This window comes from Austrofundulus limnaeus, unplaced genomic scaffold (assembly GCF_001266775.1).
Source record: "Austrofundulus limnaeus strain Quisiro unplaced genomic scaffold, Austrofundulus_limnaeus-1.0 Scaffold147, whole genome shotgun sequence".
Lineage (NCBI taxonomy): Eukaryota > Metazoa > Chordata > Actinopteri > Cyprinodontiformes > Rivulidae > Austrofundulus > Austrofundulus limnaeus.
In genome coordinates, this window is record NW_013952549.1 from 692,634 (window position 1) to 708,361 (window position 15,728).

At 41.9% G+C, this 15,728-nt stretch overlaps 2 protein-coding genes across 3 annotated transcripts in view; both read left to right on the top strand.

The window, feature by feature from the left end:
• Positions 1-1,695, top strand: part of uri1 (URI1 prefoldin like chaperone) — a 10,404-nt gene extending 8,709 nt beyond the window's left edge. Inside the window, exons 8-11 of the mRNA XM_014016556.1 lie at positions 102-333; positions 411-562; positions 646-883; positions 1,056-1,695. Of these exons, the coding sequence (XP_013872010.1) occupies positions 102-333; positions 411-562; positions 646-883; positions 1,056-1,244 (811 nt within the window). The 3' untranslated portion in view covers positions 1,245-1,695. The remainder of the gene's footprint in view (positions 1-101; positions 334-410; positions 563-645; positions 884-1,055) is intronic.
• A 3,104-nt stretch (positions 1,696-4,799) lies between these two features.
• LOC106523192 (zinc finger protein 536) overlaps positions 4,800-15,728 on the top strand; it is a 27,470-nt gene continuing 16,541 nt past the window's right edge. Inside the window, exons 1-3 of one of the 2 annotated variants that reach the window (XM_014016557.1) lie at positions 4,800-5,183; positions 5,662-5,865; positions 13,804-15,585. In XM_014016557.1, coding sequence (XP_013872011.1) covers positions 13,998-15,585 — 1,588 coding nt within the window. In that variant the 5' untranslated portion in view covers positions 4,800-5,183; positions 5,662-5,865; positions 13,804-13,997. The remainder of the gene's footprint in view (positions 5,184-5,661; positions 5,866-13,803; positions 15,586-15,728) is intronic. The other variant, XM_014016558.1, reaches the window with a different exon arrangement.

A 15,728-nucleotide genomic window follows, 5' to 3' on the forward strand; every position in this document is an offset into this window, starting at 1 on the left:
ACAGTATTTTTAGTCTTTATTTTACAGTTAAAATATATGTTTATCAAATAAAGTCTAATGTTACAACTAATCAGGGATCCCTTTAAAATGTTTGTCTTCAGATTATGTGATGTCACAGAAATGAACGCTGAGGACTCATCCTCCTCTTCATCGGAAGARGAAAAGGAGGCAGATGTTGCCCCTCCGGTAAACGGCCTGAGTTTGAAGCCAAGCTGGAGCTCAGCTCCTCACAGCAAACAGCCACTCGCAGAGCGGAAAGAAGACGAGGAAGATGAGGAGGAAGGCCACTGTTTGCCAACCATTTTCTTTTCTCACACAGTCGAACCCAAGAAGGTTAGTTGTTGTTGAATGAAACAGATTAAATGACAAACATCTTTGCCTTCATGCTGTCTTTATTACATCGACCACAGGTGAGAATAAACACGGGGAAAAACACAACGTTAAAGTTYAGTGAACGAAAAGAGCAGAAGGAGCATTCCAAAAGGAAAAAGAAAAACGGACACAGTAACGGACACTCCCACCACGAACTTTTCAAAATCACAACTCCGGCAGACATTTACAGGTAAACCCCAACGACCGAACACCGAGGACGACGTCCGCTCGCACCGACTCGTGGAACCTAACAGCTGTTTGCTTCTCGCTCAGATTATTCGTGGACGTGAGGAACGGAGAGCCCGTCCCCAGGAAGTCCATCTTGAAGTCGCGCAGTCGAGAGAACAGCGTGTGCAGCGACACGAGCGAGAGCAGCGCGGCCGACTTCGAGGAGCGCAGGGTGATGGGGCGCAGCTTCAGCCACGACGAGACGCACAGCGACAACAGCGATGGCATCACAGAGGAGGACAGCCCCACTGCCGTACCGCTACTAATGCCCAGCCGATTTGAGGTTAGTAGTTTTTGACAAATACCTTATCGTGGGTTCATGGTTCTGAGTTTCAGAACTAAAACGGATCTGAGTGGGGTCAAACAATAGAAGCCATATAAGCATAAATGGTGACACAATGTGATGAAAACCAGCATAGTTTTTCTCACTCCAGTATCCTTCCTCTCCTCTCCAGGCGTTTTCAGGTACGGTGATAGAAAAAGACCCGATGCCCACAGCCGTCCCCCACCTGACCATCATCCCACCAGCTCTCCCAACCATACTGGAGAGGAAGCAGGAGGAGGTGGCACCTGATGTGGCACCGCCTCAGCAGGCGCCGAAAAGAGTGTCAAAGTTCAAAGCTGCCAGGCTGCAGCAAAAGTGACGTTTGAGAAGAATTTTTTTTGTTTTCAACCGATAAACTGAACAAAAAACAAGTCATCCTTTTTTGGTTATGCATTTTTCCCTCAAATTGAAAAAAAGTTATTTTTTTTCTCATTATAATAAAAGCAGCATATAAATAGATCAAACCTGTCAGTGGTTTGAAACAACCAGTTAGATTTCCTCTTTATCTACATTATAAAGTCAGTGGAAGAAAGTCTTCCTGTTTGCTCATTAAGCTGTTTGTCATACGTTTACTTTAGCTCCTCCTCTCTAAGTGGCATGAGTTTGTAGGTTTTACCTCAAGTTTTTCTTTTTTTTTTTTTCCAGTCTGAAACGTCGTTTTGACTTTCTTATCTTCTTACTGAATGTATGTATTTTTCTGTGACAAGCTTTATGTAAAGGAAAAAAAACTATTATTGATATAAACTACAAATAAAATGAATTTAACCACAGTTTTGATTCTTTTTGTATCGTTACAAAAAGGCAAAATCTTGCTCTTGATCAGGAGGTGATGGGCAGTTCGGAAATTCCTGGAGAGCGATATTTGAACTGCAGCTTTCTGCATCGAAATGTTTCATCAAAGTTGGGAGTCGGCTGAATGTAAAACGTCATCTTCARTTTGTAAAGACTCAAACTGGTGTGTAATGGGTGGGATTTCAAGACAACACAGCTACAAGAGCACAAACAAGTCCTACTGGTGAGCAAATCCTTTGTTGGAAAAGCTAAAAGGAATTAAAATCTGCTTCATGTGGCACAGAGGTGCCGCTAACTGCTGAATGTGTTAAGAAAAATAAGAAGTTTTTGAAATTTGGTTTATTTTAAACAAACAGGACTTAATGGAAATTTATAAAGTTAAATGCTATGACTGCAAAACCTCCAAAAGCTCTGTTTTGCAGTAGTCAATATAAGCTTTTTACAAAGGCCAAACAAAGACTTTTAATAATAAGTCTTGCTACTAACATATGTTACAATGATGCTGATTTTACCATCTCTGAGTCATTACTTTAGTTCCAGAGGCACCAACACCCCACAACGTGACAAATCCTCAACCATATTTTACTGTAGGCAGCATGTTTTTTTGTGTTTTTGCTCATGAGCCTTTTTAATGGCAAATAAATATCTGACTGTGTTCCCAAAGCTGCACTTTATTTCACTGCAGATTATTTCACAAGCACCGAAGGAGCTTAAAGTCTTCACTCACATCATTTTTGCCCCGTCGTGTCTCAGATTCAGTGCAGGTRTTTGTTTTGTGTTTCATTCCTAAAAGTCACTTGGTTCAGTGTGCACACTGAAGTCATCCCAACAGATTCTAAAGCTATGAGACATCCACAGAGTTGATTCTTAATCTGCAGTCTGGAAGCGTCTGTTTAACTTCCTACGTTACAAACTAATGAATGAGTGATTTCAAGACCTTTGCTGGTTGCCTCAGCTTGTGCAAAGTTTGTAAATGACTCTAGTTCTAATGAAATAGGAAACAATCAGCACTTTTCTGAAACATGACACCATTCACGACAATTTAGGTCAAATAAAATTGAGAAGGGTTTTTTTATCCTAAAATTGAGAAAACAAAAACCACCAACTATTTCTGTTTGGTGCATGTTTTACACACAAATATCCTTTTTAAGCACATTAAGTTCTGACCTAGATTGAAAAGGAAAAAGGAAAAATACAATTGCTGCTTGAATTGTTGCATTAGCAATAATATAAGGAACAAACAACTTCAGTAAGTCTTGAAGATTCAAAGGTTTGAAGACAGTAGTCTTTTTTTTACTGCCCTAATTCTTCTAAACACGTTTCTACCCATAGATGCCTAAAATAATAAATTCAGCTAAAACAAAGAAGAAAACATGCTTCTAGTTAACTTTAAAAGGCCATCACGGTGGACCGAACTGTAAATTTTCTGCACTTTTAAACGTCACCAGGCCAAATGATACACAACACTGTTTTTCCTCTTTAATTAAAGCCATGGATTATAAGTTAAAGGGCTATCGCTTCCTATTTAGGTAAATGTTTGGAGTGCGGGTTTTTGATAAGAAGCTTTTAAACAGGTCTTAAGGTGACTCCCCCCTCCTGGCCTTCATCAGGATTATTTCTCCAATATGAAAATCCAGGTAGCATGAGACAGATTAGCCAATGCTTAACATACTAGCGTTGTGTTGGTAAGACACAGATCATTGGACTTATTTAGGTTAAGCTGCAAAGGTATATGCTAGAGAGGACTGGAACTACGTTTCAAAGAAATCCTGCATAGAAACGAAGTAATGAGCCACTCGAGATCTGCATTTCTGGGATTAAGGGGGATTTGAAAACGTTGCATGATGAAGGACTCATGCATGTATTGTTGTCCAGACAGGTGTTCAGGAATGAGAGGGAGAGTTTGCAACTGGCTCCAGATGACAGACGAATGGATTAAACAGCAGCCAGGATATCTGCTTACTGTTTAACATATTGTAATGAAAATCTTAATGTCTTGTGTTTACTTCATGACACTTAAAGCCTAAAAGTTGCTTTGAGCTTTAGCACGATTCCATTTATCCAAGAAGATCATGTGATTTATTAACTACAGTATATGTTGCTGGTATTTGTTTGTTTRTAATGTACTTTTTGTTCCATCAACCGGTCTGAGATTGCAGATGAAAATTAGGCTGTGAGGCTAACTCTGGCACATTTACATAATGGATAGAAGTACTCATGTTGATTAATGTGCACTTTCCCTTTTAGATAAGGGAATCTAGATCTAGTTAGGGTAGAAATTGGTTGATAAAACAAACTTGTAAAAGAACAGATTTTACAATSCTCCTATTGAAAAGGCACAAAGACTTGTCAAAAAATGAATAAATAAACAAATAAATAAAGTAAGAGACAAAATCTGCACAATACAGTTCTCATATCGATGGTTAATGAGTCCTTTCAGTAGATATTTGTACCAAAATTCACTCAAATGTTTCTTCTTTCATGTTTAACAGCAGATTGCCTCTTTATTTTCCACCTAAATGGTTTTTATACACAGCCAGCATAATGTATGTTAACTTTGAACATGTTTAATGAAGAATAAATAAATGAATGGAAGACCTGTTGCTGTGTTGTTATTATTTGCTGTGAGCAGTTTGTGTTGCTTTCTTTAGGTTTAAGGTTTAACAGAGGATGTGCTCGGAATGTGTTCACATTCAAGCAAGAAAACATTGCTCGTTGTCTTGGAGGATAATCCACAGTGAAGGTCAGATAGCAGAAAGGTGAAAGATGCAAACAGCATCTAATTAAACCTCCCTAAGTGAGACAGTGTAAAAAGGCTGAAGCACTGATAGAACTCATTATTTACATGGTATCAAACACTTTGGACACACAGAGCATGAAACAACAGCTTCCATTCAAAGCTGTAAACAAGGAAATGTTATTTTCATTTTATTTTTTTTATTTTTAATAATAAAAATCAATTTACTGAAMTTTTTAATTGTAAAATGTAGAGGATGACTCCTAAAACAAGCATGACGCATAGTCCTGAAACATCAGAAAAAGGATTAATGAAGTCTGCGCACTGGAGACGCCAGTGCACATTTTACGCACGGTGCCAGACAGTCTGTTACACTTACATACCAGCGGCCAGATGAGGGAGACATACGGCTTCGGGACATGTCGAAGTATCCCAAGTAATTAAAAAAAAAAAACAAGATTTCATTACCTCTGTCTGCAGTTGGAAATGCAACACAGCAAAGCGCGCGGCTGGCGTCGCTTCTGCTCGTTCGGACGCGTTTCTTTGAAGCTAAACGGGAACTTGAAGGGGAAGATTTGCCACCCAGCTGCGTGCTGGGCGTTCATGATAAAGCGTGCGGAGCGTACAGTCCGTCAGTCAGCAGCCAGTGATCCTGTCCAACATCACTCTCTCCACTCAACTCCCATCTGTCACGTCGCGTCGTCCTCCGCGCACCACCGAGCCGGACAGGTAAGAGAAATCTCTGCCCCGTCGTCTGGATTTTAATGACAGGAGGGGAAAAAAAGTTTCTGATGAGACAGATTCTGTCAGACAGGGATGCAACTGTTTCTTTTTCCTTTTTTTTTTTTTAAATTCGTAAAGTGACCGAAGTAATGGCGGGGGATGAGGGAAGGTGATGAAAGGAGAAAGTTGTGATAAAACGATCAGGGATCTTTAAAAAAACACAACAGAAAGCAGAAAATCGACATTTTTAGGGTGATTAAATCATAATGAAATGTTTTATTCTCTTAATTTCTACACCACATACAGTTTTATGTCATTTTAATGTGTAAGTTTATTAAAAAAACAAGATAGAAGTTATCTGACTGAACAGAATAATGATGATTAAAATGGTCATCTGTACATTCATTTCCTGTTTTTGCAACTCTGGTGGCACTTATTTTAGATATGGTAACCTTTTGTGTTTTTGTCACTGTCACCTGTGCAGAGAGAGACAGAGAGAGAGTGGCACAGCTACTTTGAAAACCACCCTCACCCTCTTGCCCCCTCCTCTTCCTCCTGTTTCCAAATGCTCTCCTTTGAAGCGATGATGCCCCATCTGTCATATGTGAGCAAAGAGAGACCATGCTCTGCTCTTCTCAATTACTGAATTCTCCTCATGCCAGCTCCGGTGGGACAGGAGGAGGAGCAGGTGGGTGGCAGTCAGTGCGATCAATCAACATGAAATATTCAGCTTTGAATATACACATCATTTACTGATGCTGCTGTTGTCCTTGTTAGAACACCTCCTCGCTTAAAAAAGGGGGGCAAGGACCATTTATTCGAACTGTTTCGTGTAAAACAAAGTTCTTCATGGAGAAATCGCTCAATTTGTGTTCTATATAGAGCTAAAACATCATCATAAAATTGGATGGGAATTGAATGAAACTGTATTAATTGCACCACAGCCTGTTTTCTCATTATTCTGCAGTCAATTCATACAGATTTACACGACAAAGCTCTGTTTGGCAACTTTCTTCCCTGATAGAGGCACTTGTTTGAACATGAGGCACATGATTTGAATATCTGTAATCCACGATGAAATCAACAAGCCAGATGAACTTTTTGGCACCCTCTTTACCACCACACCGAGTAGGATTTTCTCCCTGCAACAATGCCTAAGCTGTTTAGACTTAAGGCTTAAAATCATTTGAAAAAAAAAAGTAAGACAAAAGTTTTTTGATGTCTCTCTCCAATGAAATGCAAGAACTTTGAAAATGTATCAGAATAAAAAAAAGCCCCTTTCCAATCATTCAGACTCTTCAGGAAACTTTTAATCCCCTAAGTGTATGCCTGGTGATAATGATACCGCTGTGATGTTGCCTCGCGAAATTTGCCTGAGTACTATGGCCCTTAAGTATTTGAACTATGAGGCAATACAGTGAAAAGCATAGCCCCCCTCATATGAGAACACAACAGTGAATAATTAATAACCTTGCTCCCAATTCCAGGAAAACAATAGCATATTGTAGGAATGCTGCACTAATTTAACTAGAATAGAGGAGAGGGGAAAAAAAACAGCATTAAAGTTTGACAAAATCTGGATTGCGCTGCTATTGTTTTCGAGCCCTATATCTGCATCGGGTTTTGATATTTTTGCAGCCTTCTTCCTGTGCTGCCGCGCGACATTAAAAACGTGGCGCCGCGTGCTCGCAATGCTGTAGTGTAATGTTGTTTGCCTTTGAGATTAATCAGAACCCATTAAATACCCCTCTCTCACCTGCTGGCAGTATGTGAGGTGGAAGTGCACATGCAGGAAGCTCTTTTCCACAGGCCTCCTCTCCTGGCTGTCAGCTCCCATTAAGAGGGAAGGTGTCATATCTGTAACACAGCTGAGTGCAGATGGCAGAGTGGAGGGGATGGCTCACCGATTTAAACAATGATTAATGAACAGAGATGGAAAACAAATTACATTGGACTATTGGAGGCCGGGAATTGTTTTTATGAAAATGTTAATTGTGTCTGCCAGGCTGATACCAGGCGTGGGGGGAAGGGTGCAGCGAGGGCAAGGCAGCGAGGAAACCAGGGGCTACTGATAGGACTTCTACTACTCCCCTGGCTCAGATTATCAGCATGTCTCAGCATGCAGTGTTTAATACCGCACCTTGGCTTTAAGACCTCTAATGTGCCATAACTTTCAAGGTTTGGCTTTTTACGATGAACCCCATGAAGAATTGTCGCCCACCACTGCACCAATTAGCGTTATCTCTAATAATAAGTGGTTGTAAGTGACGAGAGAAGGCGCCCTGTTCTAGTTGTAATTATTGCAGGCGGGTGCAGCTGCACTACTTAGGGAGATGATGATAATTATTTTTCTTTTTTTTTTTCCGTTGCGGGTTGATTATTTAAGAGCATCATACACTCATCAGAGTAATCAGGAGAGAGTGATTAGTGAAAATCCACGAGGCTAACAGCTGCCACATTAAACACTTGCCTCTGTTGCCAACACACAGGGGCAGTCAGAGCCCTTCTGCAGGACAGAGACGAGCAGAAGCACTTCACCTTCAGCTCCTGGACCACATGTGTTTGTTAGAAAGTCAAGGCTCGGGGCACACGGGGAAAAGTGCAATAAATAAAAGTTTCCCATGAAAAGATGTGCTGTTGTGCTCCAAGGTCAATCTTTAATGCGAGTTAAGCAGTCATCTCCGAGGGAGTGAAAGTTTGATATGAGATTTTTTTTCTTTTTTTTTCTTTTTTTGGGAGCATGGGAAATAGATATAGCTACAGCGCCGAAGCCGAGCTCGCTTCTGTTGTGCTACAGCAAACAGCTTCCAGTGTGTCCCTGAATCCCATCAGTCTGATAAAGCTCGAGATCGCCACAATCTTAAAACCAGAGCCGCTCGCCGCCCTGTCCGGCGTTCACGCTGCTGTGCTTGCCACTGAGCAAGGCCTGCTAAACTGAGGGCTAATTCTCTTAGCCCAGATGTTGCCTGAGCACAGTCCTGGGATCCCACTGGGTTGATGAGCTCAATCAGTGAAATGATGAAAAGATGATTTTGTCCCTGTAATTACAGTGTGTAAACTACTTAGCTAGGATTGCAAAGGAAGTCATTTTCTAATTACGCTGGTACCCCGTTGTCTAATGGTGGATGTTTTGTTGTTTTAGAAAGACACAGAGTGTGTGTTTGTGTGTGTGAGTGTGTATGAGAGAGAGAGAGAGAGAATGACAAAGAGAGGTAGAAACTTTATGGAGAGGTCTGTGCTCTGCTACAGGAGGGGGAAAAAAGACTTTCACAAGGGCAAGATGGCTGCCAAATGAGACTTCATTGAATTATCAGCCCAGTTAATGTGCCTTGGATTATGCTCTTTGTTTGTCAGTTTTTTCCTGTGGATGCCATAGCTTAATGAGCTACTGTAAGTGGCATTACCAGAGTCCTGCTGTGATTTTGTGATGACTCGTTTAATGACTTTTGTTTTAGTGCCTTCAAGTGCTCAAAGTGGATCTAGTTTCTCTTCCRTTCCTTCCGCGTTCGCAAATATTGAGCGATGTGCGAGAGGTGAATGGAAAAACAAGATGATCTTCTTCGCAGTTAGGAGTCCTGTTGAATTAAACAGCGTATCGCGTCGAAGAGTTCGCATTTTTTTATTTATTTATTTATTTTTAACATCAGGGAGAAGTTCTTGTAAGCAAAAACCCTTTCAATACGTTGCAGGCTGAAAGGCGCTCCGTTTTTTTTTTTGGTGATCTGTGTGCGTTTATATTGGAGCTGGTCGCCACCATGCAGGGCCCAACCATCTGATGCAGCCTACACCATGTGGATAGGCTTCTCCTGTGCAAGACATCCCCTAAGCACCCCTCACTGTTCACTCGCCCCATTGTACGCCAAAGCTTTGTTCGTGTCCAGAAAGAACAGGTGGTCTGTGCAAATAAGAGCAACTGTTTACACATTAGTGATTTAAAAAACATTTGACGCATACGTGCATGCGTGTGTGCAAGAGAGAGAGAGAGAGAGCACGTGAGAGTGGGAGTCTTTGCATGTGTGCATACTGTATTTCATTTCCTGTGATGAATCTGAGAGCTACTCAGAATGACAGTGTGAAGCTTTATATGTAAAGTACATGCGCACTCTTTTGTTTTAATGATGCTGCCTGCTTCCCTCACTTTGCCTATAGCTCACTCACAATCTCCCCATCTTTGCTGCCCCAGATAAATAGAAATGATGAGCTTTTGCCATTTAAAAGACCTTTAAATCTTTCAACTGATGCAAGTTCCTACTAACTCATACAGGTACGCACACAGCTGGTGCCCTCTTACGAACTCGTTGTTTTCCCATCTGTCTTGCTAATGTTTTACTCTTTATCTTAAGTATGTTGCCACAGGAACTTGTTTCCCCCTCCCCTGTCTTTTTGCCTTGCATTCGGGGGCCACCAATCTGCATTACTGACGGAGGCCAGCAAAATTAATCGAAAGCCCCCTTTTTCACTGAACGTATGAAATAGCTGACGCCGAAATAACGGCACATCATCGATGCGCCACATGCGCGCCAGATTTATTTTTATAAGCCACAAGCCGGGTTTTTGATAGTTGTGAAAGGAGTGGCATAGATTTACTGCATTCCCAACAAATGTGTATGTATTCCTTTATGAGTTCTTTAGTGATTACTCACAAGGAGCTAGTTTGTCAGTGCTGTGTGTGCTCTTTCTGTGCTCTGTATACCCGCAGTAATGAATGGTGCTGGTTAGACTATTCTGTCTCCGTCAGGCTTTTGGGAGGCCTACAGAGGAGCTCCTATAGGGTTTCATTAATCTGGCTGTCAGAAAGTATATGGGCGCTATCTTTTGTGCGGGTCATGGCGGGCAGCTGTGTTACCACTGCCCTCTTCCATGTACAGACTCTTCATCCCCCCTGACAGGGCGGTCCTCGTGATGATTGGCTCTCGGCTGGTTTCGTGGGTAGGCGGGCGAGTGGGAGCGACATGCAGGGGGCAGAAAGCGTGGCATTGAGGTTTTAGTTTCTGTCCATGACCCTCCTTTGTAATATTAAGACTATTAACCTCTGTAGCCTGAAGTCTTTGAATTTCAAAAATGGTGAAAGTCATTAATTATTATGTGCAGTTTTGATGAAGACAGAACAGCATTAAGGAGAGAATATGGGGGGTGGCATCTACAGATATGCTCAACATCAAACACCACTAATATCACTCGTCTGGCTCTTCTAGATGTTTCAGATAAAGTCAGCAAACTGAAACTTGTTTGTGTGTCAGTTCATGCGACAGTTGCAAATTGGAAAGTCATTCAGTTAAAGTTTGATGTGGTGTCATCCCCAACACACACTCAGATCACTACACATAATGCATTATTTTTGCTTAAAACTTAGATTTTAATGGCTGGCTTCAACCCAGTCTGTCTTTTACCAAAATATACCGTAAACCATGCAGATTTTATTGAAACTCTCAGAAAGTATTCATTTGATAGGCTTCTCCTGTGAGCTACTGTAAGTGGCATGTGCTGCTATATTTAAAGGGGAGTATTATGCAAAATATTTTTTTAGCTTTATATCATATTATAACATCATTCCCTCATCAAAAACATACCCAGAGTGTTGCTTTGACTCATTCATGCATGTTTGAGAAATCTTTGAATCTCATGGTAGCCATGTGGAATGCTTGCTGGTACAAAGCTCCGCCTATTTACATAAAGCTCCTCCCTGGATCTCAGTCTACAGCCAAGCGCCTCTCCCRCAGAGCACCCCTCCCCCTGAAACATTGTTGTAAAGATGGGCTGAAGTGGGAGTGTTAGAAATGGTAAGGGCTTCTTAAAGAGACAGAGGTCAATTTCAAGGCGTTTAGATAGACTATGACGCAAAGTCAAATTTATTTTTGATAAATGTGTTTTCATAACAATCGAAGGTGACATAGTTAATTGATTGCAGAGGTTTCAAATAATCAAGTACAAATACTTTTTTTCTTTACTTAAGTAGAAATTTACTTCTTTTATACTCTACTGAGTAATTATTGTTCAGCTAACTTTTTACTTCTATTTTTTACATTGTGATGTACTTTCTACGTTTTCCATTTTAAAAATGCAAAACGTATTTCATTTATATTTCTCTTCAGCTTGTTGTCATTCCAGCTTGTCATTGTTCGAAAAAAAAAAAGACCACCGTGGCAGAGATATAAAGATATGTGCAGCTGAAACAGGAAGTCTAGTGCAGCCCAAATGTTTCAGCAATTACATTTCAGCCTAAGCTTTTATCCTTAACAACTTTTTTCTATAGATTACTTCTACTTTATACTTAAATGAGTATTTTTGTACTTTTACTTGACTAAAAACCTAAAAAAAACTCAAAAATGTTGTTTTAAACTATAGTATTTATACTTATTATGTTATGACTTTTGACATCTCTGCTTTATTATGGTATAGAATTGAAATATGTGCCTGGAAAATACGTAAAATACATACATTAATACATTTTTACTAGTTTTAAATACTGTTCAAAAAAAGAAAAAAGTTTGCACTTTTCATCTGTCTATTCCGATGCGTTTACAACACTGTCCACCTGCTTAGCAGATAAGTCAGAAGGCAAAATTGTCCTTGTCTTGCTGGTTAAATCCTTTATGGAAACCTTTGCCAGACAGAAATGAAAGCAAATGTAATGTTTGATCCAAAAATCATCTGGAATCTGCAGCTCCCATGGCTGCTTTAACCGCGTGTGCGTATCTGTCACATTTTTGTTTCCCTTTTATTGCCTGTGCTAAATCACACCTGCTCCTTTTTCATCAATGCGTGGCCACACCTAAGAAGCGCCGCTGTGACACAGTGCTTCATAACAATCAAGCACTCTCTCAGTCTGCACCAAAAAGAGCCTAATTCACTTTGACAGAGAAAACAACTAGTGGCCCCACTCCCATCTACACCTATTCCTGCAAAATCTGGACCCGAACGCACAGACACACACATGATGAGGGGCTTTTGGCCAACTTGTTATGCTTAGTTAATCAGAAATACCACTTTGGTAAATATGAAGTGGATTCAGTGTATGCTAATGTCCTTTGCTTACTTTCTGCCTGTCAGAAATGATTAGGTCAGCCCCATATCCTTACATTGATCTCAGCTCTGAGCAGACACAATGCTCAAACCAACCACGGCTGCAGGCAGCTCTTTGTGTGGTTTTTACATTTTCATGACTGACTGAGGTTGCTACGCAGCAGCAGGTGGCTCAAATGCAAACATTTTATTTAGGAAGCCTTAGTCTTCACTTGACGGGTGTAAAGTCACCAGGTCAATACAGCACCTTTAATTTAGCTGAAATTGTTGAATCTGAATTATTTCAACATTTGCTTTTATAGTTCTGTCTGGTAGCTTGTTGAGACTGGCAGATAAGAAAGAGCAGTTGCATTGCTCAGCAAAGAAACACACACAAAGTAATTGGAGAAAAATGCTGCCAATGTAAAACCTTTCTGAGCTGAGTTTGATCGATCATTATTGACCTTTTTGCAGATTCCAAATTGGATACGATGCCCAGTATKTCACATTCACAGCTACTATGAAGTAATAGCATTATTAGAGGTAAACGCAACAATAGTTGTAATGAGAGTAATCGTTGAAAGTGAGTGGGAAGTGAACAGAGAACACAGTGTGCTTGATGTGGTGTGACTTCTCAATACCAGGTTGACAAATAAAACGGGGATCTACAACTTTGCAGACTTTTTATTTTTTTCCTGTCAGGTATGATTTGGTCAGTACCACACGGTGACACAAATTTCCGAGCTACAGCTCCGAGCAGCTCTCACAAAAACATGCCCAAATGGCTAACTTTTTTGTCTGTGGGGTTTTGTGTACATCACTTTCGTGACTGACTGAGGTTGCGATCCAGGATGATGTAAGCCTGTGTTAATTCAGGGTGGACAGTGCATCCTTTGTTCTGTGCCCTTTGGTGCTGCTGTAGAGCTGCGCAGGGCTCGTCTGTGTGACCTCTATCATTGTAGCACAACATGAATTTGAAGCTTTGTTTTGATGCCACAGTCGCATTAAAAAGAGCTGGCAAAGTGGAGGCTTTCTACTTCAATATCCTCCCCTAAACTGCTACAGTTGATTCTTTTTGCATCCAAGTTGTTTCTTTCTTAAATGTTACTGCGAGGTGATTATTCCAGTAAGGGTTCAACTCAAACATGCAGGGGAACTGCTAAAGCTCAGCTATTTGAATCTATTCTTTAGACTTTTCTAAGAGTTTTGAACTCAAAAGAAGAGAAAACAGGAGCAGACCGACTTTGATGTTTGTGCTGCATTAGTGTCGTGTCATTACAAAATGTGATCTAGACAAGATTTTCACCTTACTCTTTTGTGTGGATGAGACATTTGTTGAGGAAGCCTTTGTGGTTAGACAAAATCAGCATTTTTTTATTGTCTCCAACAATAATCTAAAACCACAGGTATACTTAAGACAGGATGACGAGTGTCTGAACCTACTTTGCTCTATTTCCTGACCTATTTGCGGTGCATCACTGGCACTATGCACTTGCAGATTTTCACATTTATTGACAGCACATAACTGTACTGATACTTAACTCGCCTGTTTATTTTTTGGTGATTTTGTATGCAAAACAGCATGAAATTTTATGTAAAAAAGTGTTTTTTTGTCTTTTTTTAGGTGTGAAACTGAAGTCGCATCAGAGCAGCAGGAATCCTAAATCTGTTTCAGCTGATTAATTGCAAACTGAGTTCATTTTACTGCTAACATTCGGACCGTACCAGAAAGATACCCCTGATCACCAAACAGTAACGCCACCCTGTCCCGGAGAGGGCAGCTTCATTACCCCATCCACCCACCCAATTAGGAGACAGATGGCGCTTCTGGCCAATCAAATCATGGATGGAAGAATTCTCAGCAGCATGAACGGGCGAGTGGAGCTCTCTCAGTTCCTAAGAATCACCAATCAGAGCATCGTCTCCCAGGTTAATTCTGCCCAAGACGACAGCCGCAAGAACAGGAAGTACCCCTGCCCGTTGTGCGGGAAGCGTTTCCGCTTCAACAGCATCCTCTCTCTTCACATGCGCACTCACACGGGTGAGAAGCCTTTCAAGTGTCCGTACTGCGACCACCGGGCTGCGCAGAAGGGCAACCTGAAGATACACCTCCGTACTCACAAGCAAGGCATCCTGGGCAAAGGCCGCGGGAGGATTAGAGAGGAGAACARGTTGCTTCACGAGCTAGAGGAAAGGGCGATACTCAGAGACCGACAGATGAGAGCTGGTGTTGTTAGCCAACAACCACCGGCACTTTCTAACACAAACCAGCCTCTAAAGGTCGTACTGCCGACCCCGCCAGCCGAGCCTCAGTTCGTGAACAGTTCTGCTGCGCCGGATCTCCAACCGCATACCTCTCCTAATGTGACTACCGTCTCCGATGAGCCCATCCTGMCACAAGCCACCAGCTTCCGCTGCTCATTCTGCAAGGGAAAGTTCAGGAAGCAGCAGGAGCTGGAGCGCCACATCAGGATCCTCCACAAGCCGTACAAATGCACTCTGTGTGAGTTTGCTGCCGCGCACGAGGAGGATCTCATCGGCCACGTTGAAACGGCGCACATAACCGCCGATTCGGGCGCAGGGCAGAAACTGTCAGTGGGAGTTAGCGACAAGGGGAAGTCCGTTGGTGAGTTCCCCTGTGAAGTGTGTGGCCAGACCTTCAGCCAGGCCTGGTTCCTGAAGGGTCACATGCGGAAACACAAGGACTCGTTCGAGCACTGCTGTCAAATTTGCGGCCGTCGTTTTAAGGAGCCCTGGTTTCTCAAGAACCACATGAAAGTCCACCTCAACAAGCTGGCTGCCAAGAGTAACATCCTAGCTGATCACGACTCCTCCATTGACTTAAGTAATCTAACGCAGGACCATCCAAGCAACCTCTACTCCCAGTACATTTCCCGCTTTCACAACAGGTTCCATATGCCCGACAGAGCAGATTTATCAGATTATAGCCACATGATGGCCACAGCAGGTGCAGACATTCAGGTCAGAGAGATGCTAGGAAGGATGATTTCCTCGGGTTCCCTGACAGACGCGGAGAGTTCCTCTTTGTTTGGCTTAAACCATCTCCACCCTCCACTGAGCTCCACCAGCATGGACTATCTTCAGAAGGTCATGTCTAACAAAGAGGTTTTCAAAAACAGCGGCAGCTACGCAGGATGGCAGATCATGGCACCCGGACTTTCCGTCGACCAGCAGATGTTCAGGGCTAAAGATCAACAGCAGCGGTGCTCTTCCTACCTGCCTGAGAGATGTCTCCCTGTGGATGATGGGAAACCGCGCCTGGGTGAGCCAGACACCGAGGCCATCAGCAGACCCGGGAGCCCAGGCAGTGTGATCACAGAGATGGGGAACTCCCACTCAGGCAGTACCCTTGACCATCAGGCACAATCTTCCCCTCCAGCTACAGGTAAATAATGTTGTAAATTTTAAAACCTTGTTTTTTCTCTTTTATTTAAATTAGGACAATGCATATTAATCAACATGTCATCAGTAAGCATTAATGTAAATATACCGGAGTTAGCACAACAGCTAGTTAATAATTGTTATGAT